The sequence below is a fragment of the Maniola jurtina genome, chromosome 22, assembly GCF_905333055.1.
Source record: "Maniola jurtina chromosome 22, ilManJurt1.1, whole genome shotgun sequence".
Classification (NCBI taxonomy): domain Eukaryota; kingdom Metazoa; phylum Arthropoda; class Insecta; order Lepidoptera; family Nymphalidae; genus Maniola; species Maniola jurtina.
Window position 1 is genome coordinate 6568979 of NC_060050.1, and position 25392 is coordinate 6594370.

The 25392-nt window shown below is 35.2% G+C and overlaps 2 protein-coding genes across 3 annotated transcripts; one reads left to right on the forward strand and one right to left on the reverse strand.

Moving 5' to 3' along the window:
• Positions 1 to 18831, forward strand: LOC123876948. Of its 2 annotated transcripts, none has more exons than XM_045923396.1 (8): positions 1 to 306; positions 3327 to 3382; positions 4068 to 4202; positions 7001 to 7139; positions 7512 to 7573; positions 10910 to 11044; positions 11570 to 11714; positions 18240 to 18831. In XM_045923396.1, the coding sequence occupies exons 1-7, from the start codon at positions 222 to 224 to the stop codon at positions 11699 to 11701; spliced, it is 744 nt and encodes a 247-aa protein (XP_045779352.1). In that variant the 5' UTR covers positions 1 to 221; the 3' UTR covers positions 11702 to 11714; positions 18240 to 18831. The 2 variants fall into 2 exon arrangements, with proteins under 2 accessions (XP_045779352.1, XP_045779351.1); XM_045923395.1 differs by having other exon boundaries at positions 11570 to 11709; positions 18239 to 18831.
• Positions 18748 to 25208, reverse strand: LOC123876949 (mediator of RNA polymerase II transcription subunit 29). The gene is made up of 5 exons (XM_045923398.1): positions 24822 to 25208; positions 24315 to 24376; positions 23753 to 23837; positions 21048 to 21146; positions 18748 to 18971 (listed from the first exon to the last, which is right to left on the reverse strand). The coding sequence occupies exons 1-5, from the start codon at positions 25026 to 25028 to the stop codon at positions 18855 to 18857; spliced, it is 570 nt and encodes a 189-aa protein (XP_045779354.1). The 5' UTR covers positions 25029 to 25208; the 3' UTR covers positions 18748 to 18854.
• Between the last annotated feature and the right edge of the window lie 184 nt (positions 25209 to 25392).

Consider the following 25392-nt stretch of genomic DNA (forward strand, 5'->3'; position numbering starts at 1 on the left):
ACGTGGTTAAGTTAGAGTAGTAGGTGATTAGCTCCGGGTGTTTGTGGGGTGTTTACAAACTCATATACATTACTGAACATTACATTAAATAAATCAAGCTGTGGTTATTTACTTTGCTTAGTCGAACTTCGAAGAGCGCGAGAGACACCCGTGTTAATTGTTAATTAATCAATCGTTAGAGCATACGCGAGTAGTGAACACGCCCGGTGAAAGTTAACAAAATGGAGTTGAATTTTATAACGACCCTTATAAAACACGATGTGAACCACAATGTTAAACAGTGCTTCAAATCTAAAAAGCCTTTCGGTAAGTTGCTTTTCTTTTTATAATGATAATAGGTACCTAACATAGTTAATTACAAGTTTGTATCACTATTTTACCGGTAATAAGTACTTATAAGAATTTATTAATAATGTAGGCACTCAATAGTTAATTTAGTTAGTAACTAAGTTTTACCTATCTAGTAGTGCCAATATGACACTGATTTACATATTTTGTGCAGCAATTTTACCGGTGGTTTTGCTGTTTAGAAAATAATAAAATCTTAATCTTAATTTACATAGTTTCTATCACTTTCTCTTACAATTAGTATTTTGGAAAAGAATTATCTATCTACATAGTTTGTAGATAGGTAAGTTTAAGGAAAAAATCGAGATGTCTAATAACCTAGTAGGTAGGTAAAGGAGTGTAGACTCAAGTTTTACGGATTTTTAAAATATTACCTACTCAAATTTATTAAGTGAGGAGGTTTATGGTACCTAACGGAATTTAATAGTATATTTTCAGGTCTTTATGAAATACACTACCTATAATATAAACACAGGCATAAATCTTAAGTTTATGTAGGACTTTTATTACAGCAAGGATGGACCTGAATACCAAGAATACATTTATTGCCCTAACGAGTTGTTGTTGTGTAGATAAGCTAAAGTTAAATATTATTATGTATTCAATAGGCTATATAACTAATAAAGATATCTGTATTGCTGGAATATATAAACATAATGAATATTGACCCGATGGGAGTACCTACTTAGTTTTGAAATTTCATAGGTCATGAAAAGAAAGGTAATAGAGCTATTATATATTGGACATGTTTTTGCCCGACAACAACAAAGCCAAAAGAAAGGGTTATGATTTTAGAATTTTAGCCATATCTTAGCAGTCTATGTAGGTAGGTACCTATGTATGTATGTTTTTAGGTATTTATGTTTCCACCTTAGCGCCTAAACTACGGGCCGATCTAGATGAATGAGATGTCAATCGAAACGTTATTTTGTACAAAATCAATATAGCGAATTAAACATTACCTACCCACTTTAGTAAATATTTAATGTAGTTACGAGTTCGCGATTAAGATGGTCAATAGTTCATTGAACTTGTGTAGCGTACTATTATTTATTATTAGGTAAGTAGGTATGTAGTTGCTATTAAAACTAGGATTCACTATTTGCACACACGTTATCGATTTACGTAGTAGCTAATTAGTACTTAATTAATTATGCATCAAAGGTAGGGGCGCTAACTTCTTTTTGCCTGCAGGCCTATAGTAGATAGGTACCTACCTACCTATATAATGAATCTAATGTCTGATATTTGGAATCATAACAAAGTAGGTACATTTAGATGCACAGGAATTCATGAAAACGACTATCTCGAAAGTTACCTACCTATTTGACCCTTCGATGTACCCACTACCCATATTATACGTAATTAATGCGAAAGTGTCTTGTTATCCATCACAACCAAATCGTTTTAGTAACGTAGGTACCTCATAATTTGATGTAACGCTCAGCCAAGGAATGTGAATTGTTCCCTTTATCCGGAATTTCCAGTTTTAGAGACAGGTTTGAGAAGTCACACTGAGAGTTTTTGGAACTAGGGAAGATGCATCTATCGCCTTATTTACATATGTGTTTTAGTCAATCGCCGAAATACCAAGCACCTTGGTATTTCGGCGATATAGGATCACTTTGTTGCCTGTCTGTCCGTCCGTCCGTCCGTCGTGTCTGTAAAGAAAACCTATAAGGTACTTCCCGTTGACCTAGAATCATGTTTGGCAGGTAAGAAGTTAGATAGGTCTTATATCTGAAAACAGCAAATTTGTAGTTACATCACCAAAAAAAAATTAAAATGTGTTTCAATTTTCAAAGTAAGATAACTATACCAAGTAGGGTATCATATGAAAGGGCTTTATCTGTATATTCTAAAACTAATTTTTATTTATTTTTATGCATAATAGTGTTTGATTTATCGTGCAAAATGTCGAAAAAATACAACTGTAGTACGGAATCCTCGGTGCGCGAGTCTGACTCGCACTTAGCCGGTTTTTTATATCATTATTTATTAAGTGGGGATGGTTTTATAAGGCCTGCATATCTACTTGGTATACAACTCAATGTCACTGAATACCCAAAACTGATCTACGTGACTCGAAGCACACGATTTTTTTGGAATTGCACACTGCCCGCTCCGATTGTAAAACAAATAGTGATAATTTACCGGTTTCGTTGTCGATATTAGTTAAACATTAGTCATGTTAGTTATCTAGAAATTTAATTAGTTCTATTAATTGCCATTAAGCTATGTAAGATACGTACCTACCTATAGAACCCTACTAGAACTAGCGTACATACGCCAAGTCACTAGACATAAGAAGTTTTCGAGATTTTATTTTAACCGAGCGAAGCGAGATCTCCTAGATATTAGGTAGATATAATTTTTTATTTAAGTGCTCCTGCCTATTATTTTTATTTATCTGAACTTTTTAGGCTGGTCAGTGAACAAGTGTAAATTAAAAATTTATAACACCCCCGACGATCCAAAGTATTTGAGTTTTCCAAAACATCATTTTCAAATAAATAATTATGTATTTAGGCAAAGTCCATCTTGACAGCTTGACATTTGTCAATTGACATAATATTATGAACCTAACGGTTATCTAACCTTCTTTTCTACAAGAAAACTAGAAAAGAGCTGATAACTCTTAAACGGCTGAACCAATTTTTTTAGATTATAGCTAAGAACACTCTCGATCAAGCCACCTTTCAAACAAAAAAAACTAAATTAAAATCGGTTCATTCGTTTAGGCGCTACGATGCCACAGACAGATACACAGATACACAGATACACAGACACACAGATACACAGATACACAGGTCAAACTTATAACACCCCTCTTTTTGGGTCGGGGGTTAAAAAAGGATGCGTGGTGTTTTAATTGTCTTTAGCTGAAATCAATCGCCTTAAAAATAGGATACATAAATGTAACTAATTGAGAAGATGATGATAACATACAAGTTATCTAATATTCGATTTTTTTGCAGTTACAAGAAAAGAAGAGGTCATGGCGATCAGAAGTAAATTTCCAAACAAAATACCGGTAAGTCACTATGGCGTAGATTCTGAACTCTGACTCTATGTCTTAAACTGACTCACAAAACTTAGATTCTTTTTAATGTTTAAAATATTTACAAACTTTGAGTAAAAGCGGTATAAGTACAATTAATAAAACATAAAACCGTTGACACCTAAAGCAGTCTTCCCGAAATTTCCTAGCATTCTCAAGAATTCGCCCGTCTATCATTAACAACTAATTTATACGTTACTCAATGCAGATTACCTAATTTCAAAGTGCAATGTACATACAACTTGGCTCCACATATTCGCTTCCCTTCTATTCTTTTGTAATGTACCTGCCTCTTGGATGAATCCAAGACCCTACCTATATTAATCTTGTTGTGAACACATTTGCAATACTTCAACCAAGTGTGCTCGGGCCATAGATATCTACAGCCTGAAAGGGTAAGCTAACAGCGGGTGATGGACAGATCTATCCTTGGAGTTTCTTTTTGTGATCAAATCAGAAATGAAATCTGTAGGAGAACCAGAGTAACCGACACAGTACAGCGGGTTGCCAAGTTGAAAATGGCAATGGGTAGGGCCCATAATTCGAACAAGCGATAGAAGTTGCGGTCCCAAGGTGTTGGAATGGCGACCTCACATCAAAAAGCGTTAGAAGATCCCCCTCAATGATGATGCAGCTAACAAACTGATCTTATTTCCAGCTCATCGTAGAAAGATACCACAAGGAGAAAAACCTGCCAACACTGGATAAAACGAAATTTCTAGTCCCTGAAGACATTACAATGTCACAATTCCTAGTGATTATACGTAACAAAATTAGGATACAGCCAAATCAAGTAAGTGTGTCGATTGGATACTTGAAAATTAATGTGTACATACATAATAACCAAATGTCCCACATTATGTCAGTCTTAGGCTGGGCACACATTGGCTACTATCGCCTGAGCATCTAACTTTTACCAGCACTCATGGCTTTAAGACTGTCACTATCTCAGCTATGAAATACTCTAAATGCCTTTTTTTTTAAATTCATAGTAGGCAAGCGCTTACCCACAATCACACCTGATGGAAAGTGATGATTTGGCCTACGATGGGTCGCGTTTACCTAGAAGATGCCTATTCACTCTTGTTTTAAAGATACCCGGATTGTGATTGGTAGGAAATACAGATCGCGGAAGAGTATTCCAAAACTTAGCCATGCGTCCGCCGAGCCACCCCCGAGTGTGTTTTTGGAAGCCTAGAAATCGGCTAAAAATCTAAAAATCGGCTCTTTGCCTCAGCTATTCATGAGATTACTCAGGCGATGAGTGCCTTGCTTCACGTCCAGCTTTAGTCAATTAAGGAACATCAATTTAAAAAACGTTTACGAGTTTCGTACGTTTTTTGTGATAAAGGTAAATTCACGGTTTTCGGATTTGTCCCTTATACTTGTGCTATAAGGCATTACATACTACCTGCCAAACTTCATGATTCTGGGTCAACAGGAAGTACCCTATAGGTTTTGATTCCCTCCTACCCAATCTCATGTCTAGGTCAACGGGAAAGTAGGTAGGTTTTGATTCAATTGACGGGTCTGGACAGACATGACAAACAGACACAAACGAAGTGATCTTATTAGGGTTCCATTTTTTTTCCGGAGATACGGAAACCTAAAAATCAAAATGTTTTGCGTAACTAAAGTCAAAGGCAATATCATTTATAAAAAATAGGTAGGTACCATTGTACGCATTTTGTTTGTCAGATTTGAAAGATTATATAGTGGTGATAATTAATTACGTAAACTTAAAACTAAAGCTACGAGGGTTCCAAACGCGCCCAAGTCGGAGAAGAACCAACAACAAACTCAGCCGGGTATTCTTTTTTTTTATTATCACAATATTACACTAGACTACTTAAGCACGAGTAGGTAAGTATCAACTAACAACAGTAAAATGGTAAATGGAATATTTTCTAGCGGCGCTAAGACCTTTATTTACGGTCTATGAATCTGTTTTACACAAATATATTTTATTACTATTGATAAGGATTATATTATTGAAAGTAGACTCAAGAATCAATAGGTCAACTCTAAGATAAGTAAACCAGCTAATAAGTACCTGAAAGACTTGTGATAACTGACGCACGCGCGCATATAAATGAAAGATAAGTTAGGGCCAGCCCAAACAGACGGCAGCTTTATATACCTACTTTGACATGCGCCGACACCTTTTTGTCAAAGTACTTAAATAAAGATAAGTTTGAGTTGCTATCAAAAAGTCGCCAAGCCTCGGTTCTCGGTGCGCCTTAGGGTCAAGCCAAACGAGGGTAATTTTGTGAGTTGCGAGATTAACTGAGGAGCTGGCGCACAAAATGGTGTAATTGCACTTATGATCAAAATACTTTTTTTTTTCTTTAACCCGGATTTTTGTACAAACGGACATACAAACTCGACGTATTCTCAAGCAAAACGTCCTGATGATATACGAAAATTGAGTCCAAAGTTCGTGATTTTGATCAAAATTGTAAAATTACAGGACATCTTTTATTGAGTTTTTGCTCCTGCTGTAAAATTTTGTTTCGTGTTTTGTTCGCCAGGTCCTCATTACTTTAACAACTCATTTTGATTCGTCATGTGGCACAAATAGGACATAAAACGGTTAAAACGCAATGCGGGGTAAATAATGCGACTCAGAAAATTACGCTCATTTGCCTTCACCTTTACTGTTATCACAGAAACTAATCAATAAACATTATAAACATGGCATCAAGCGAGCAGACAATTAAGATTTGTAAATGCTAATTGTCACTGCCCATTGATTACTATTTAATTACCTACGAATGGAATCTTTAACGACGCTAAAAAACAGATGTTTTAATTCATTAATAAAGTCATTACTTAATTGATGAGTGAATCGAATACAGATGGGTTGTTTTATGATCTTAATAATTGTTAAATTAAGCGTATGTGCACCTGAATCACACTAAGTTTCCAAATAAAAATTAAGTATTATTCGAGTCGATCAAATTTACTTGATTAATGTACAAGTTTTGATTTTTATTATTTGCGTTTAGTTTAATATTAATCAGATATCCGGTTCGAAGGACGAAAAGCAACGTTGACTAATAAGTGAAGCTTATTCGTACGTAAAGCAAAGATGTCTACTTCATAGAGTAAAATGAACGATGTTGCGTCCATACGTTCAAACTTTGTTGAAAACACTTAGAACACATCGTGTATGAGCCCTAGAAATGGACACAAAATGAAGCTTTCCTTTGGTGCTTCAACTTATTACAAAATTTAATCGTCTCTCATTTAAGACAGAGAGCAGACACTGTATCAAGTCGATCTATAATTCACTTTTGTAATGAAATTCTTACCTTTTACTTATAACCTTACGTTAGGTATTATAGAGGTTTTACCGAATTTCCGGAACATACTGCAATTTTCCAGGTACAGGTTGTAACCTTAGGCACCATAAAACACACAATTTGACACAAAAAGCAGCGTGATCCGACCAGTTTGACCAATTTTAGAGATTTTAAATATACAGAGCTACCGTAAACGATGTGTTCGCACGCGGCGGATGAACCGCGGAGCCCCCAACCGAATCAGAGACCTTCAAACCGTCTAACAATGTTTTTTCTCTCTTGACAGGCTCTCTATCTAATAATCAACAACAGATCGATGCTAAGCATGAGCCTAACAATGGCACAAGCATACGACCTCTACGGCGATGAAGATGGCTTTCTTTATATCACATACGCCTCTCAAGAAGTTTTCGGTTACCAAGACGGTTAGTGATAGTTAATTCTTTTCTCTGCTATTTAAATAACTGTAATCGTTTGTGAGCGCATCACTCAAAACTGCACCGATTAAGAAAAAAAATTCACGGCTCAAAAGATGCTCCAACTTTGATCAGAAACAAAAGAAACCAAACGAGGACAAAATCCTAGCAAATAAGGCTAAAAAAATGTAGATCAAAATTGTGCACGGAATTCCACGATTTTCGCCCGATTTGAGCTTTAAGCTTCTATCTCATTCCATAGAAAATTACAGAGATTAGATCTGAGTAGGTTAGCAACTCGTTCTTAGAGTAGTCTTATTGCGATGTATTAAGTAGTTACATTGATAAATAATTACATTAATTGAATAAACTTTGTTGCAGATATGACGGGGTCAAACAAAGAGGTGCAAGTGATCAGAGATAGATTCCCCAACAAAATTCCGGTAAGAGCAATATATAATTTAATACTACAATATTATACTATGTTTGAAAATGTCTTATAAGTCTTCAGTCGCATTTTAGTTTACAAAGGAGATCATTATTTTTGGGCCTTTTCTGAAAGTGCCGGCCAACGAAAAAAAATGGTACGGATCGTTAGAACTAGCCATTTGGAGTAATAGTTAATATGGCAGAAAAGTTGTAGGATTGCTCTGAACCAAGTTATACAAGGGCGAAGATTCGTCATTTTCATACATTTTATTGATTTCTAAAAGTGCTGGGAAACATAAAACAATGTTAGATATTGCTAGAACTAATGATTTGAAGCAATTATTATTATGACCCGAAGGCTGTGGGGCCATTATATGTCGTGCTATACAAGTTATACAAAAAATGAATATACTTTGTATAATTAATTGTAACCGATTTTATGATTTTGTTACTGTTCTGATTGTTTTATATGAATTTGAATACACGTACAATTATTTTGACTCCCACGAAGTGCTGGATCAGCTGCAATGTGGACAAATTCGTTTATACATACCTGGATTGTATGCGGCCTTGTATGTAGGTGATCTCATCCAGCCATCTCCCAAACTTCTGCCGCTGGGATATCTCCAGCGAGCTCTGTGATGAATGCACCATTTGGTTATAAGTACTGTTCACCATAGTAACTACGGGCTTGCTTCAGTCGATAGCTGCTCAAAGCAACCTGCGTCGATTCTTCTGTGAATCTAGGAAAGTTATTGAACGGAGGATGTCGACTTCCATAGCCTGGAAATGAGCTCTTCTTCTATTATAATTATTGTGTGTAATAACAAGTTCTGCTAAACTGTTTTGCGCATTGACCAGTTCATGGATTTTGTCAAGGAAATCACGTCTGTAGTACACGTTATTGTCTATCAGAACATGATAGCTGTTTAGCGATGTTACCGCGATCCTGAAATAATCGATCACGTTACTTAATACACGGTCACTCTGATCAATCCTGAGCAAACGAAAATCTCTTTTAAAGCAATTGTTCATCACTTCTACCATCCAGCGGCAAATGGTAACAAGCTTAGATTTATTGGTTTGGTCAGTAATTAGCTGGGTTTCATTTAAATGTTTTGTTTCTAGCATTTGTGTCACATAACCATGCCTCATGTGCCGTGCCATGCCTCAAAAAAGAAAGGCTATCTATAAAGGGCATGTACAGACAGATACAGGCATGTACATATATCTTCAGAAAAGCACTAATTACTTTTTTCAATGAAAATCATACGCTAACCACAAGTTCCGAAACCACTAAAAGCCTTTATATTTGTTGCGATGGAACAATAATCTACACGCTGCAGCAACTTCCAATGCCCAGATTTTAAATTCATTCATCTTCATAAATGATAATTAAATGATATAGAAGATTATTACTGGATTTTTATCCTAATCCATGGTTTTAGAGATACCATAAACAATCTTGAGGTAATCTTTCTTTCTTGAGGTGTGCGGTTATGTGGCAGAAATGCCAGTAACAAAACATCAGTAAAAACCCAGCTAACTACTGACCAAGCCAATAAATCTAGACTTTTGACCGTTTGCTGCTGGATAATGTAAATGATTAACGACCGCTTTGGAAGAGATTTTTGTTTACTCAGGGTTATTCAGGATTTGTAACCGGACATTAAGTAACATGATCGATTATTTCAGGATTTTGTCAGCATTGCTGAACGGCTATCATGTTCTGATAGACAACAACGTGCATGCACGTGATTTTCTTGACGTAATCCATAAGCGGTCAATGAGCAAAATAGTTCAACAGGAACTTGTTATCACGAACAATATTTAATTATAATAGAAGGAGAGCTCATTTCCAGGCTATGGAAGCCAACATCCTCCGTTCAATAACTTTTCTAGATTCACAGAAGAATCGACGCAGGTTGCTTTGGGCAGCTATCGACTGAAGCAAGCCCGTAGTTACTATGGTGAACAGTACCTATAACCAAATGGTGCATTCATCACAGAGCTCGCCGGAGATATCCCAGTGGCAGAAGTTTGGGAGATGGCTGGATGAGATCACCTAGTATTACAAGGCCGCATACAATCCAGGTATGTATAAACGAATTTTGTCCACATTGCAGCTGATCCAGCACTTCGTGGGAGTCAAAATAATTGTACGCGTATTCAAATTCGTATAAAACAATCAGAACAGTAACAAAATCATAAAATCGGTTGCAATTAATTATACAAAGTATATTCATTTTTTGTATAACTTGTATAACACGACATATAATGGCCCCACAGCCTTCGGGTCATAATGCCGATTGCTTAAAATCATTAGTTCTAGCAATAACTAACATTATTTTATGTTTTCCAGCACTTTTAGAAATCAATAATATGTATGAAAATGACGAATCTTCGACCTTGTATAACTTGGTTCAGAGAAATCCTACAACTTTTCTGCCATATTAACTATTACTCCAAATGGCTAGTTCTAACGATCCGTACCATTTTTTTTCGTTGGCCGGCACTTTCAGAAAAGGCCCAAAAATGTATGGAGCTAGAATGATCTCCTTTTGTGCCAATTTGAAAGCATAGACTACAGTAAAATTAATCAATATAATATTTTTAACACGATAATTATTATTTTGCACGCTTTAGCCTAGATAACGCAAAGGGTAGGTAGGTACATCAATTCATTATCATACACAAATAGAAACCACGCATAAAATATATTTTTGTAAAGTATGATATCAGTAGGTTCCCCTTGATTTGGTAAACAAAGTTATAAATGTTTAAAAATAGCACATATTGTAGTCCATAATGAATACCTATCAAATAAGCACGGTGGACATATATTTATACATCGATGATTTTAAACCCCCGACCCAAAAAGGGGGTTGTTATAAGTTTGACGTGTGTATCTGTGTATCTGTCTGTGGCATCGTAGCTCCTAAACTAATGAACCGATTTTAATTAAGTTTTTTTTTGAAAGGTGGCTTGATCGAGAGTGTTCTTAGCGGAATAGTCCAAGAAAATCGGTTCAGCCGTTTGAAAGTTATCAGCTCTTTTCTAGTTACTGTAACCTTCACTTGTCGGGGGTGTTATAAATTTTTAATTTACACTTGTCCCATAATATTTTTCTAATAATATTGTTTGGAACTGCAAATTTGATAAAAACAGAATACAGATATCAAGGCATTAAATTATTCCATTCCCCTAACGAAGTTGGTAAAATAAGTATCAACTTTTGTTTATCACGTAATGTTTGTTTGCCAGAAAATGATGTCCATGAGTTTAACAAACAAGTGTGATCGTTTACCGGTGCCTTGAAATGCTATTTTAAGTTGGTTAATTTTTTATAGCTGTACGTAGAAAGATACGCCAGAGAAAGAGAAGTTCCTGTTTTGGGCAGAAACAAATTCTTGGTGCCGCAGGAACTCACTATGTCCCAATTCCTCTACATCATTCGGACGAAGATGAAACTCAGAGATTCACAGGTAACCTAGGGCAAATTCGTCGCAAATATTAATTAGCTTAATAATTAATTATTATTAATGTAATTAACAATTCATTAATTTAATTAACTTTATTGGTAAGTTTAACGGTCCCAATACTTTGTCGCTAATTGATGATGACGCATTTGTTTAAACTGTTGATTCACATCATTGAATTGTTTAAATCTATAAGCAATATGGCCAATATGTATCAGTACTTAAGTGCATGCTCCAAGGAGTGATTGAAAGTTTGCCAAACTGCATAGCCCAACAAGTTGGCCCAATAACGGCCAATAGCTATCATTGGATTTAACGGAGACGAGCACAGCAGAGGCCAGACCTGCAGGAATAGACCAATCAGATTATTGACAGATTACGTTTTCTCAATAATTTGTTTGATCTGAATGACGTCTCCCCTACGATCATTGTTCTTGGCAGCGTCAGAGAAAATTTCTCGCCTCAGTGCTAGAATTAATGAAATTAGGTAATAGAGGAAGTTCTAACTTTATATATGTATTTGTTTCTCAGGCATTGTACCTTCTAGTGAACGACAAGGTGCTGGTGAGCCATAGTATGACGATGGCTCAAGCGTACGAACAGTTCCGTGGCACTGATGGCTTTCTCCACATTACGTATGCCGCACAACAAGTTTTCGGCTGAAAATACTGGTAAGATATTATAGTAATAGTAGTAGTTAGTAGTTGGTAAGAATAATTTTTCCCACAATTAAATTGATACAGAATAACAAAAATTCTTTACTATATACATATAGTAGGTATATACTATAAATTCCGTCACTCGTAAGAAGTATGGATTGCGTCTAGGATAGCACTACTTTGAGTCTGTGAGAGTGAATTTATCCATTTAGTAAAATGGAAGTTACCTCTTGATTTTTTGATATGTGCAGCGTTCGCAGTACCGAAAATTTACCGATCACCTATATTTCAATGTGTGCTTCCTGATTGTATTTACGCGATTGTGGGGTGGGATAATGTCATACCGAGTTAAACGCTGAGACAGGTCTGAATCTAATGCTATCTTTTTCCGTATTAGCCCATCACATAGAAATGTAAGAGGAACATCATTATCTGCTTGTATATAATGCCAAAGAAATATTCCACACGCGTTTTTTTGCTCGCGGAATTCCACTAGATTTATTCCTAGCCTACTTTAGTTCTATGTACAATCGAATTAGGACCATTACTTATATACCTACCCTTCATATATCAGGAAAATCCCCAAAATATGGTAGGCACTCTGCTCTCGATGGTTCTGATTGATATGTCAACAATCAACATGTGCTAAGGTCAGCCAAAGTCCTTGTGCTTATCTAAATTGCGGATATTTTTTCTAAAAATAAAAACAGCCCACTCGCCTGTTTGTGTAAAAATAAAGTCACCTTGATAGATAGTTGGAGGACAGGAATTAGAGGCTGATAAGATAAATAGTTCCCTAATAAGCTATTCTACTCCGTTTACAACCTTATTTGCACTGCCAAGGGTCACTGGTAGAGATCTCTTATAGAGATAAGTGCTTCCCTGCCCAATTTTCTTCCTTTTTCTCTTTATTGTTACTACTTTTTGGTACAAATAAAATTTAAAAAAAAAAAAAATGGAATACTCCTATCTACGGAAAAACATTCTACGTCCAAATTGAATGTGTGATAGTACCGCAATTCAACTATTTGGAAAAATCATTATTATTAATATGTAGAACAATGTTCAACATTTGTATGCCATTATGCGCGCTCAAAAAGGACTTTCATTCGCTGTCTAATTAATAAATAGGTACGACAGATTCCCTGGGAAGGTTTAGGTGTGGCACCTATAATGATAATTTATTAACGTTAAATTACTGTTCATTGGTCGAATTATAATGGTTCGTCAATTAGGTCTGCGAAAATCAGCTTCTTAAAGCCTGAGAGCTTTTTTGCATATTCTATTTAAACCGAGATGGAAACAATGTATAAAATTGTTCCTCCCAATACAAAAAATTGTGCTTCCAATACCAAGCCGGAGCAAAAATAAAAATTGTAGTGGGTCAACAGGTTTGCGTTGATATGAAAAACGTATGAAACATATTATGTAAGTAATAATACTAAAATATAGTGAAAGTAAACAAGAACAACTGTGGAAAGGACGTCCGTTTGAAGAGATAGCGATGTTTATGTTCACTCTATAGTCTATACTTAATATGTATCTATTACATCCCATATCGACCCAATCAGAATCAACAATGAGCTTCTGGAAATATTGTAACAATTAATAACTTTCCACTATATTCGTTTGATAAAGCCTTGGACGCGCAGACAGCCATCGTGGCTCCTAGAATTTGCAATATAAGGAACTGTATGATGTTCAAACTCCTTAGCGGACGTAATGGTCGTACCCCGTTATCGTCGCTTTCTGCATGTGCTTTGTGATATGTTTGAGTTCCTTGTATCTATTATTGTTCGATTGTGATTGTTAAGCAACGTTGACCAAAGGCGGTAACTGGATGGGTGACCGACTTTAAAGGTCCGAATTTGGCCTTTTCGTTTCCTCCGTGCCTCGGAGAGCAGGTTAAGCCGTTGGTCTCGGTCATTATCACTAACATCCGATACTGTCAATAAACCTAAGAGTCGAAATCTCGTTCTCTTAGAGAGTTGTATGCGAAAGGATCTGGGAACCCACCACATTATTATCCCAAGAGAACTCCTATTATTATAGGATTAATGGAAAGGGGTCACGACTCTCAGTGATGAGGAATAACGAATATGGAGAGAGATTATGGTTCGGTTCTATTATAGGGATTTGGCAAATGATTCGTGATATCGCGAATTGGCGGCAGGCGGTAATCGTATCGTCTTGCATATTCGCGCTAATAATACTATAATCGTGCTACTAAACTTCGTATAGTTACTATCCTAAGTGTTTTAAAAATCCCGCAGTAACTCTTTATTTTTCCGGAAAATACCTATCTTATACACCACAGGGAGGGCTATTCGCCGACATAGAATATCGGGTCTGCTGGCCGGCTGATTTGCTTTTAGGTAGGTATTTAAAAACTCGCCAAACACAAAACATTCGCCATATCCCGGATAGTGTGGCCAGTTGATTTGCCGAATGCCAAACTACCGTAAAATTTGCCGAACTCGAATCATTTTCCGAATCCCATAGTCGAGCCGTACCATTAAAAATCGTATAACGCGTGTGATTATAATTTGAGTTGACTCGTAACTTTTGTATAAACCGCGCTTAATTCGCTACTGATTCTCGTTTTAGGAGCGAAGTAAAAATAAGTAAATCTAGCTGAGAAAAACCATAATTTAGCAAAATTAAGAATAACTTAATTCTTGAATCTAATGACTTAATCAATTAATTTCGTTAGTGAACCCAACCGAGAATCGAATCTGGGACTACTTTTTGCGGGGTCGCAACGATAACCGCTAAGGTCTTAGAACACAAAACGACACGGACGTGTACAAGTTTGATTTATTATCTTGTTGATTCCGATATCGACATAATACAATGTTGTTAAGTACTTTGGTATGGAAGAAAACATATATGCTATCCACATGCTATCTCATGAATATAGACTTGCAGTACCTACGTCAAGACATAAAATGATAAAAACTATTACCTACTGCAATATGTGGGCATGTATGTAGGTACCTACCTACTCATATTATTTATTTATAATATATTCATATATTATTATTATTTATTATTATTTATTTTTATCTATATAACTTACTCTCACGCCCGGTTACAAAATAGATATATATAAAAGCCAAAGAGAATATAATATACTTACATACATAAAAATAAATAAACCTACATACACATTTACATATTATTTATTTTATTATTATTATTTATTTATTCATATATTAATTTACAAAAGATTCCGAGGAATTGAGAACCTCCTCCTTTTTTGAAGTCGGTTAAAAACTAGAGATCACTGCAGTGATTAGGTTGCCCTTTGTTTTTAAGTGTGTCCTGCATTTTTATTCTTTGTAATATGGTCAGCAATAAAGATGTTTAAATAAATGAATAAAAATCTACAATAATAATATGATTACAACTATTTAAGATTTCGGAGTCATTGGATTTTCATCAGGTTATAGCTAGATAAACCGTTTCAGTATTTTTTGGGGCTGAGAATTCAAGCCCCTAAGATACCCCAAACATGAAGTAAGAAAATAACGTCGCCTACCACGTGCCCCCTCTATCCTATCATGCATAATCAATATTGGGACCCCCATTTGCTATCCATTTTGCTATCTTCAACGTATCTGTAATAAAAAAAATATTATCTCTAAACCTCATCCTGAATACGAGTGTACTACGATTAAATATGCCACAGTGTTTCGTGCAAAAAATTTAGCTTGTTACCATGGAAATAAACCAAAACGATTCCAACTTCCATTGTCATATCCCTTTACAATTTGTTATCATCAAAGGGTGATTGCCCCCCACAGCGAAGCGACATAGTAACCGGAAAAATTAAGTAACACTATCCTATCTCGTAACAATAGAAGTCCTACAATATTTTTGTAACAGCGCTGTTTTACAGTTTCTATAATACTAGTACGGAAACTGATACGGCGTCTGTTGACCTCTTTGGTCTGGAATGAATGCAACCTTGAACTGTTCCACTGTAACTTTCCGATAGAAAACAACACCCTTTTAGTCTGCATAGTTATATAACAAGCTTATGTAACTATGCAGACTAAAAAGGAACTAAATAGCAACAATTAACACAGGAAGCACAATTTTCTCGATATATGGAAACTTCGATTCATTATCATCGGTTAAGGTGGATGCGACGGGTCTGCCCGCGAAATTCAAATGTAATTTGGTTTTTCGCAATTCGTAAACTAATACGACAAAGTAGGCTTATGGCACTTTAATTGCACCAATGGCAGTATCATCCTCACAGGTTTAGTTAAAAATCTTTACTTGAAAGGGTGCAGTTTAAGAAATTAGATATAGTATCGACTAATTTGTGAGTAACTCATGTCAAACACATTATTTTGACTAATTTCTTAAACGGAACACTTTCAAAGTAAAGATTTTTATGTAATCCTGTGAAGATGATACTGCCATTGTCGGAATTAGAATGCCATAAGCCTACTTTGTCGTAGTAATTTATAAATTGCGATAAACCAAATTGAATTTGAATTACGCGGGCAAACCCGTCTCATGCACCTTAAGAAATAAAATGATAAAGGTGAATGAATAGAGCGCCCTTCCGGCATAAGTTTTTCACTCCACTTTTAACATGGGTACCTTCAAGTCAAAACTGAATAGATAACTTCTAGGCAAGCGCCCTCCATCTTAGACTGCATATCATCACAATATTTTCTCGATACAGGATCGCGATATCACGTATCGCTTGATAATATTGCTAGTGTAATAGGCCTCATTCGGATATATTGTGATACTGACAATATTGTTTAAGATTAAAATCTCCTAACCCATACTAACGGATACTTAAAACAATATTTCATTATATTATTTAATTATGGTAACCCTATCCAGGGTAATATTCCACAGAGCGTCGATATTTTAATTTATGTCACAATAATAACTTTATCTTGGTCCGCGCACAAACAACGTGCCGAGGAGCGAGGCGAGTAGATAAAAGTCGATTTATGTCCTTTCTTACTATCTTTCACCCCCCAGGGGCTTGATTAGTTGATTTATTCGTTTTTGGATGGTTACAGTACGTTCCTTTATCACAAATGGAACAACTGGTCGAAGCTCAAAGCTATATTGAATATTGATAATTATGTACATATTCTTTTATATCCATGCAAATAACAAGTCTCTCTTTACAGTCGTATTCCTCATTACTGAGGGTCGTGACCCCTTTCCATTAATCCTATAATGGGAGGAGTTCTCTTGGGATAATAATGTGGTGGGTTCCCAGATCCTTCCGCATACAACTCAACTAAGAGAATGAGATTTCGACTCTTAGGTTAATTAATTAACAGTTATTATCAGATAATAGTGATAATGACCGGGACCGACGGCTTAACGTGCTCTCCGACGCACGGAGAAAATCGGTCACCCATCCAGTTACCGAAATGGGTCAACGTTGCTTAACAATCACAATCGATTCATATGCGTTCTCACAACTAGGCCACGTCCCACAAAAAAACAAGTAGATAGGCATATTTCGGTACCTTTTTAACCCCCGACCCAAAAAGAGGGGTGTTATAAGTTTGACGTGTGTATCTGTGTATCTGTGTGTCTGTGTATCTGTGTATCTGTCTGTGGCATCGTAGCGCCTAAACGAATGAACCGATTTTAATTTAGTTTTTTTTGTTTGAAAGGTGGCTTGATCGAGAGTGTTCTTAGCTATAATCTAAAAAAATTGGTTCAGCCGTTTAAGAGTTATCAGCTCTTTTCTAGTTTTCTTGTAGAAAAGAAGGTTAGATAACCGTTAGGTTCATAATATTATGTCAATAGACAAATGTCAAGCTGTCAAGATGGACGTTGCCTAAATACATAATTATTTATTTGAAAATGATGTTTTGGAAAACTCAGATACTTTCGATCGTCGGGGATGTTATAAATTTTTAATTTACACTTGTACCTACATAAATACCCTAAACTGACATGTGTATAAGTAGTGCTATCCCATGAATCTATATACCTATATAAACCTGGATTGGGCACTCCTGATACTATTTATCGCTATCCCATTATTTTTTTCTAATCTAATGCTAATCATGACTAATATACCCCTTTCCCCTCCAATTAAGCGTAAAGCTTGTGCCAGGAGTGGATATGCAACGGGTGGGATTTAAACCGCCGACCTTTCGGCATTCAGCCCGCTCCTCAACCGTTGAGCTATCGAGGCTTTACTACTACTATTTAGACTGACATGTTAGAGCGAGAAATCGGCCCCAGTAGAGTCCGAAAACTCACTCAGCAGTCGAAGTGGGATAGCGATAAGTATTTACTTCAAGTAGGCATTAAAAGTATGACAGTAGTCCCACTTAGGATATTCTAGAACTTTTCAAAGATGTTTGGAGATGATCTCTAAAAACAAATGTGTCAGGTTTTTAGAAAATTCTTGAGTTTTTACGAAACAAGACATAAGTTCAAACTAGCTTTCAAACTTAAATAGTGTGATAATAGAAAAATTACATTAAAACTTTTAAAATATTTAATTGTTATTTAATTTGTTTCATCTTTGTTACAGGTACATCTGCTTGTGCATGAGAAACTGGCATTTAATGAAATGAAACCAATGTAAAGACTGATAGTATTATATATTATGTGATACATTCTAGTTTAGGATTTTTTTAATTATATAATAGTTCTGTTTGGCTTCCCGTAGTAAATGTATTGTTTTAGGTCGGTTCCAAATTAATATATTGTGTACAGTTCAATGACATTATTATTACGAAATTAAATATTATTTTATGGAATAGATTTATGAGTAACTGTTATTATTATATTTTGTAAAATACTTATTAATTTCTAATTAGTGTTGATTGTAAAACAAAGTTCTTAGGACATTTTATAATGATCTCAAAAATCATAAAAATATTGGTGTCTTATCCCTTACTTTATTTAATTAAGGTGTTAATGTAATAGGCACTATAAAATTGGAACTATAATTAAATGTTAATGTTTAAGATCGATTATTAAAAATGGAATTGTAAATCGAATTGAATTAGAAATGTTTGTAAGAATAAAAATCTCCTGTAAATGTATAACGCTTTAATGATTTAGCTTAGGATTAGGCTTAATTAGTACAGATAAAATTTTAATAAATGATTTACCGCTTAATGGATTGTTTCTTTTGTCTATGGTCACTCTGCAGGGGATATGTTCTGTGCGGCCGCGACGAGGGTGTCATGAATGTCCTTTGCGTATGAGATTTGAAGTCGAACGGTGTTCAAGTACTGTGGATAGCTGAGCGTCGTCTCCTGAAACGATACAACGTTTGATTCTATTACACATCCTCAAATTTCTCGACGAATGCAAAATTCATAACGATATACATATATTTCAAAGAAGCTATTATAAGTTAATACTTTTAAAAATTTTGATAGTTTTGTAATATTCAGATCAGAAAAAGAGTGTGATAAGAAAAAAACCCAAGGGTTCTGTACTCAGGTATTTTTTCCAACACTTTGCACGATAACTCAATACATAAAAATAAATAAAAATCCGTTTTAGAATGTACAGGTAAAGCCCTTTCATATGATACCCCACTTGGTATAGTTATCTGACAATTCAAATAGAATAGGTGTCCTCAAACTTGAAGGAGGTTCTAAAAACAGTTTAGTTCTTCTATGGCCCTAGAATAAAAGGGGACTGTACAATCTCTACTAAGTCCTAATATAAATGCGAGTGTGTTTGTTACCTGTTCACCACCCATCTTTTTAAGCTATTTCGACGAAAGGTACTGAAATAGCTTGCACTTGCTACTTTTATCCCAAAAAATCGATGAATTCCCACTCAGATTTTCTATAAACCTAAATCCACGCTAACGAAGTCGCGGGCATCATCTAGTAAGTTACTCTCAACTATCTAATAAACTAATTTATTAGTTAATTGATAATTATCTAATATGTACATTAATTTATTAATTAGGGAACAATAACAAGAGTTTTAATAATTTCATTTGTAACATTAATTTAGGAAATGAGTAATATCAAACGTCACAAATTCTATTACCTACAAAAGGGCACAGATCAGTAGCGTCATAATATCGATTATTATTAATAATCTGATGTGAACAGAACTCAAGGGCTTGCACTGAGCGCCCTAACATTCTACGTAATTCGAAAACAATCCACCGAAGCCTTGAAATACTAGATAACATTTACTGCAATGTTTTATAAACAGCTCAAGGAATTTCATAAACGGTTACTTTGTATCGCTTCTATATTTAGATGGCGTGTAAATGACATTTTTTAATCAGCCCTAATGAGTAATGAACTTTTCAGCAGAAACAAGGAAATAGGAAGTACATTTAATTTCTACACAAACGGTGCAAGTGTTTTGCCCGCCAAGACAGCGTCGCTGAGCGAGATTTTTTTTTTGTGTGTTTTTGACGCCGTGACAAACTAGTGGTAAGGGAGATCTCGCTCAAAATGTGCATAGTCAGCTATTAACTACTCCTCTTTTAATACCACGGAATCTCAAATAATTGTATTGAATGTTTCTTGAGCGAGAAAATTGTCGATAGTTAATCGCTTCTTCGTCGGCGGTGGAACAAGTAGGTATACCTTAGGTATATTAGAGCCAAAGAAAATGAGATTGGTAAATGCTGATATAGTACATCATCATTAATCCAGCGCCGGCCCACTATTGAGCACGGGTCCCGCTCTCAGAATGATAATGGTGTAGTATGCCTTTCTAAACCTCTAAAGTAACTCGAAGCCGTAGTTCACCACGCTGGCCAAGTTCGAATTGGCAGACTTTACACCTTTTGAGAACATTATGGACAAATGTAAATTAAGAATTTATAACACCCCAGAGAAGTGAAGGTTATAGTGACTAGAAAAGAACTTTATAACTTCTGATACTGAAGAACTGATAACTTTCAAACGCCTGAACCCATTTTCTTGGATTATAGCTAAGAACACTCGATCAAGCCACCCTTCAAACAAAAAAAAACGAAATTAAATCGGTTCATTAGTTTAAGAGCTACAATGCTACGGACAGATACATAAACACACAAATACACATCAAACTTATAACACCCCTCTTTTTGGGTGGGGGGTTAAAAACTCTCAGGCAAGCAGTTTTACTTCACTGTTAATTTTTTTATTTGATTAAAACACACATAGATCCGAAAAGTTAGAGGTGCGTGCTCGGAATCGACCCCCAATTTCTCAAACAGGAGGCCAAAATCTTAACAGTGATAGTACCGTCAGCAACAAAGCTTGGTTTGCAGTTTGCACCCGTCCATAGTAACTTGTACTGGCGGGTGCAAATCTAGCTTTGTTGCTGACTGTACAATGTGACAACTGACAACTATAGGTTAAAGTTACCTGTGTAGATGATCCAGAGTCCAGTCTTGACGGAATAACTGTGAGCGGCAAGTAATGTGCTGCCGATTGAGCTTGCTGTATGCAGGTTATTGCTGTTCTCTGTAAAATAATTTAATAAAATAAACAGCCATAAATTATAGGGCAAGTATAAAGTGAAATATACCAGCTGATTCTCGTAACTTCATCTGCGTAAATCCACGGTTTTCAAAAATCCCGTGGTAAATAACTGATTTTCTAGGATAGTAGCCTTTGACACTCTCAAGGTCTTTAGCTGTGTGTGTGTGTGTGTGTAGCATACATTATATACTAATACATATAAGCAACTAAAAAAACTAAAAAACGATATACTAATAATATTAGATTAGCTGGTGTAAGTATATTAGATCTAGGTGCAATTAAGGGCAAGCAGTTTTTAAGATGAGTATATATTTTTGATAGGTGAAATCTGTTTATCAATAGTTCAGTGGTAGGTAGTACACCATATATTTAAGTAGGGAGTACTTTTAAAGTAGTTTCCAAGAAATTCTTCCGAAGTATCTAAGGAGGAAAAGATTGTAATCTTTTCCTCCTTAGATAATTCAAGTCTTCAAACTGTAAACTGTTTATTTAATGCTATAATTACATATAGTGGTGTAAACAAAACTATCAACCGGGAAAAATAAAGCAGAAAAATGCATGTACGCAATCATACGACTTGTCACGTCACAATAATATATGGGAGATATATAAAGCTAATGTTACACGTGGGTTGCATTTTACTTTTCTTTTACTGTTCTAAACAGAATATTGGCTAATTCATATATGAGACATGACGGTCTAAAGATTGTGGTGTGGTGTGCCTAAGTACGACAAATAGTGCAACGGGTTGAGTTTAAAATGTCAACCTTTCAGATTTTGGTTCCATTCTTGAACCATCAAGTTGAAACTTAATGTTTGGAAGAGAATGCCAAGAGTGTATGATCAAAATGAGTATTTTTAAGTTGTTATTTGAGGTCAGTGAAAGCATTTTTGAGTACGTAATAGTAAAAGAAATTCTATGAAGTTGGAAACCTAAGTTTTAAATTATCAGTGCTAAGTAGGTAGATAAAAAATCTCAGTGTGGCAATGAATTAGATACATTTTTAATTGACTGTCTCAGAGTGTACAAAACAGTGAAGATAAAGATTTTGTCTAGTCTGGAAAACTAATGAATGGGACAAGTCTAAATGTGCCCCAAGCTTTACCATTACTTGTACATTGCTTGTTATTGCTCACAGTTTGATAAGTAAGGAGTCATGCGAAGACATCAGAGATAAGGTACCCAATAACTTATTCAATTGGTTGCCAGGTCAATAAGTTAATTATTGCTCTTAGATGCATTCACATATAGATGTTTACTGGCTACAATGTAATGTAGTGTTACAATGTAATGCAGTAGGTATTTTTATTTAGGTACTGTTAGGGCTTGTCCATACATCACAAGATGTTTTTTTACCTCTCTTGTTGGCCCTGGCTTTGGTTGGGCCCTGGCGATACCATTGACTATAGATTAAGTTAAATTGTCTATATGGCACAAAAGTTTTTTCTGTTTTTACGTCTTGAATTCTGGCTATAAACCATACAACAGACTTGAGAGGCTGTAACTTATAAGGAATAATCGGTTTGTCCATAAACCGTTTTAATTTAGCCGTTGTGATGCAATTGTATTGCAGTTGCAACTTTGCAATAAGCTTGCAGTCCAATAACATTATGTTTGTTTAGACCCTTAGAAAGAAAATTCCAAATGTCACCGATAAGTAAATAAGGTGAAAGTCAATAAGTGACTTTCATATTTACATCTGGAACATAGCATGTTTACCTGATGGTTGGAAAAGTTATGACAGATTTTGTTTATAATTAGAATGTGTTAGTAATAGTTACATTGTTGCTAATGTGAATAAACATAACTATCGATACTAATGTTGAAGTACCTATATATTATAGTAAGAAATGTGTTGGTGTGTTTGTTTGTGCGCTAGCTTTACAAGGTTCATTCGTTTAAGCGATTTGGCCAAAGATACAGAAATAGCTTGCATCCCAGGGACAGACAAGCTTTTCTCTGTCATGGAAAATTAAAGAGTTTTATGTGATTTTAAAAAAAACTGTATCCACATAGACATCATCCATTGGGTACAAACATAGCCAGCATGCTGGAAATTAATAAAGCTACTTTTTATACTAGAAAATTGTCAAGTCACACAGTCGCATGCATTATATAGTTTATACATAACTATAAAACAGTAGGTACGGTTTTTTTATTCACTATATTCAAGCGCTTGACCACTATCACACCTGATGGAAAGTGATGACTGTAACTGACAAACAACACACAGCCTAAATCGGTGAACCAAGATATTTGAAATTTGGACAAAATATTCCCTAGAGGGTCAACTTCTATTGGATTTTCTTCAAATCCTTTGATCATTAAATAACCTAAATCCATGTGAACGAGTCGTGTGAATAATCTAGTTAATACTAGATTATAATTAATATCTTTGATGGAATAAGACAGAACCAAACAAAATTACTTCATCTTGTGTTTGGAAAATGCAACTTTTAAAGTTTGTATACTACAGAATTGTTTAATAATCAGTAAGTATATAAATCAAAATGAAGTACCTAGATTTCGTACATTGGTTTTTATATAGGTTAAATTGATAAATATTTCTAGAAAAAATCAAACTTACAAGGTGTAGCTCCATTTGATCACAAAGTGAGAAAAATTCCTCTAAGTTCTTGTCAAATCTTGGTACAGGATTATCCATGCCTTTTCTGCAAAAATAATAACATTCAAATTGTACTACATATAATTTAAACATATTATGAAATGAAATATTTATTACTATACTCTATCCATAGAAAGAAGTTAGTATAGGGCTCTCTCTGTTACATAATCCCATACAAATGACAGAGACAACAATCTTAATGGGCATTAATGATTTTGAGTCACCAACCAAATACAAAATTGGTTTTCCAAATTTTTTGAAATTAAATTTGAAAACATCATCATAATTTGTGATTGGCTTTCATTTGTTTTTGTTGTTTGGTAGTGACCAATAATTGCAAAACAAATAGTCTAACCAGAAGATTCAACATGATAGTTTGCACAGGTTGTAGATTCAGGATTAAATACACAAGCCCAGCTGAAATCTGTTTTTGTACAATGCAGTCATTCACTTCTTGTTCAGATTGGACTTCTTGTTTTGCACACACTGAATGTATCTTAGGTACATAAGAATATATACATACTGAGTATTTGAATCCACATTGTAGTTTTGATGCAAAATTTGAGCTGCTGACTTCAATGTCATCTGAAACACATTTAATTAATAAATTGTAATAAATACTTAAGTCAAAATTTCCAACCTGCAGACATATTAAGTTTTTTTCTTTTTATGCCAAAAAATAGATACAAATTAATGAAAATTAGGCATATTCAGAGCTATTCTAGTGCAAACATGCTATTTCCATGACCATCTCACACACAGTCTAACACAGTCACAGTCTAAGGAGACAGCAATCCAACACCAGTGAAGAGCTTCGGTGCTGGACCACCTTTAGTTTTAATCCTTAACATCACACTGTTACTGAGAATTTCTTAACGGAAACATTAATCAATTATTTGGCCTGAGAACATGTCCTCAAACCTGAGATCTTTTATCTGCAGTGAAATGAGCGAGCCACTAGACTAACGGACAATCAATACTAATAATAATAAAGTGTTAATACAAGAGAGGTTTACAGTTCTCTACTCACAGGCAACGATTCGCGCAAGGAACCCATCAATGTCTTAACTTTAGATATATTATCCATTTTATCCTGCTGGGTCTGTTGCGGCATAGCTTGTTGGACTTGCATTTGTTGAGGCGATGGTACGGGGACTAAGGACACCGACATAGCCATGCCTACGTTGGGATTCGCCCCTACGGGGTTCATTGGTACGTGCATGTTCATTTGGTTCATTTTTGTTTTGCTTATCTGGCTTTTAGCACTCCTATCTCTCAATGAAGTGTGAAATGGAAGATAAATACTATTCTAATAAATACTATTCCACTATACCTAAATATGTAATTTTCTTTATATTTACAAAAATATTTATTTTTGTTACAGGACAAAACAACCATAGATAAGATAGAGATCAAGATCCTTCAAAATTCAAACGCCATAGTTTGACATAAAGTAAGTGGTGCCAATACAAGAAAAAAACTGATTGATTTTTATTACAATAAGTACCTAGATAAGGGATATTTAATTGATTAGAGGCGTTCCCAGAGGTTACAAAACAAAACAAAAGATTAATAGCCGTTGATTTCAATCAAATCAGATT

What these genes read in the sequence shown, in the direction of transcription:
- LOC123876948 (XM_045923396.1), top strand. Translation starts at nt 222, where the DNA reads ATGGAGTTGAATTTTATAACGACCCTTATAAAACACGATGTGAACCAC. An exon ending in AATTTCCAAACAAAATACCG is followed by an intron (nt 3,383 to 4,067) that starts GTAAGTCACTAT and finishes TCTTATTTCCAG; the next exon opens with CTCATCGTAGAAAGATACCA. An exon ending in TTAGGATACAGCCAAATCAA is followed by an intron (nt 4,203 to 7,000) that starts GTAAGTGTGTCG and finishes CTCTCTTGACAG; the next exon opens with GCTCTCTATCTAATAATCAA.
- LOC123876949 (XM_045923398.1), bottom strand. Translation starts at nt 25,028, where the DNA reads ATGAACCAAATGAACATGCACGTACCAATGAACCCCGTAGGGGCGAAT. An exon ending in AATGTGGATTCAAATACTCA is followed by an intron (nt 23,838 to 24,314) that starts GTATGTATATAT and finishes TTATTTTTGCAG; the next exon opens with AAAAGGCATGGATAATCCTG. An exon ending in ACTCTGGATCATCTACACAG is followed by an intron (nt 18,972 to 21,047) that starts GTAACTTTAACC and finishes GTATCGTTTCAG; the next exon opens with GAGACGACGCTCAGCTATCC.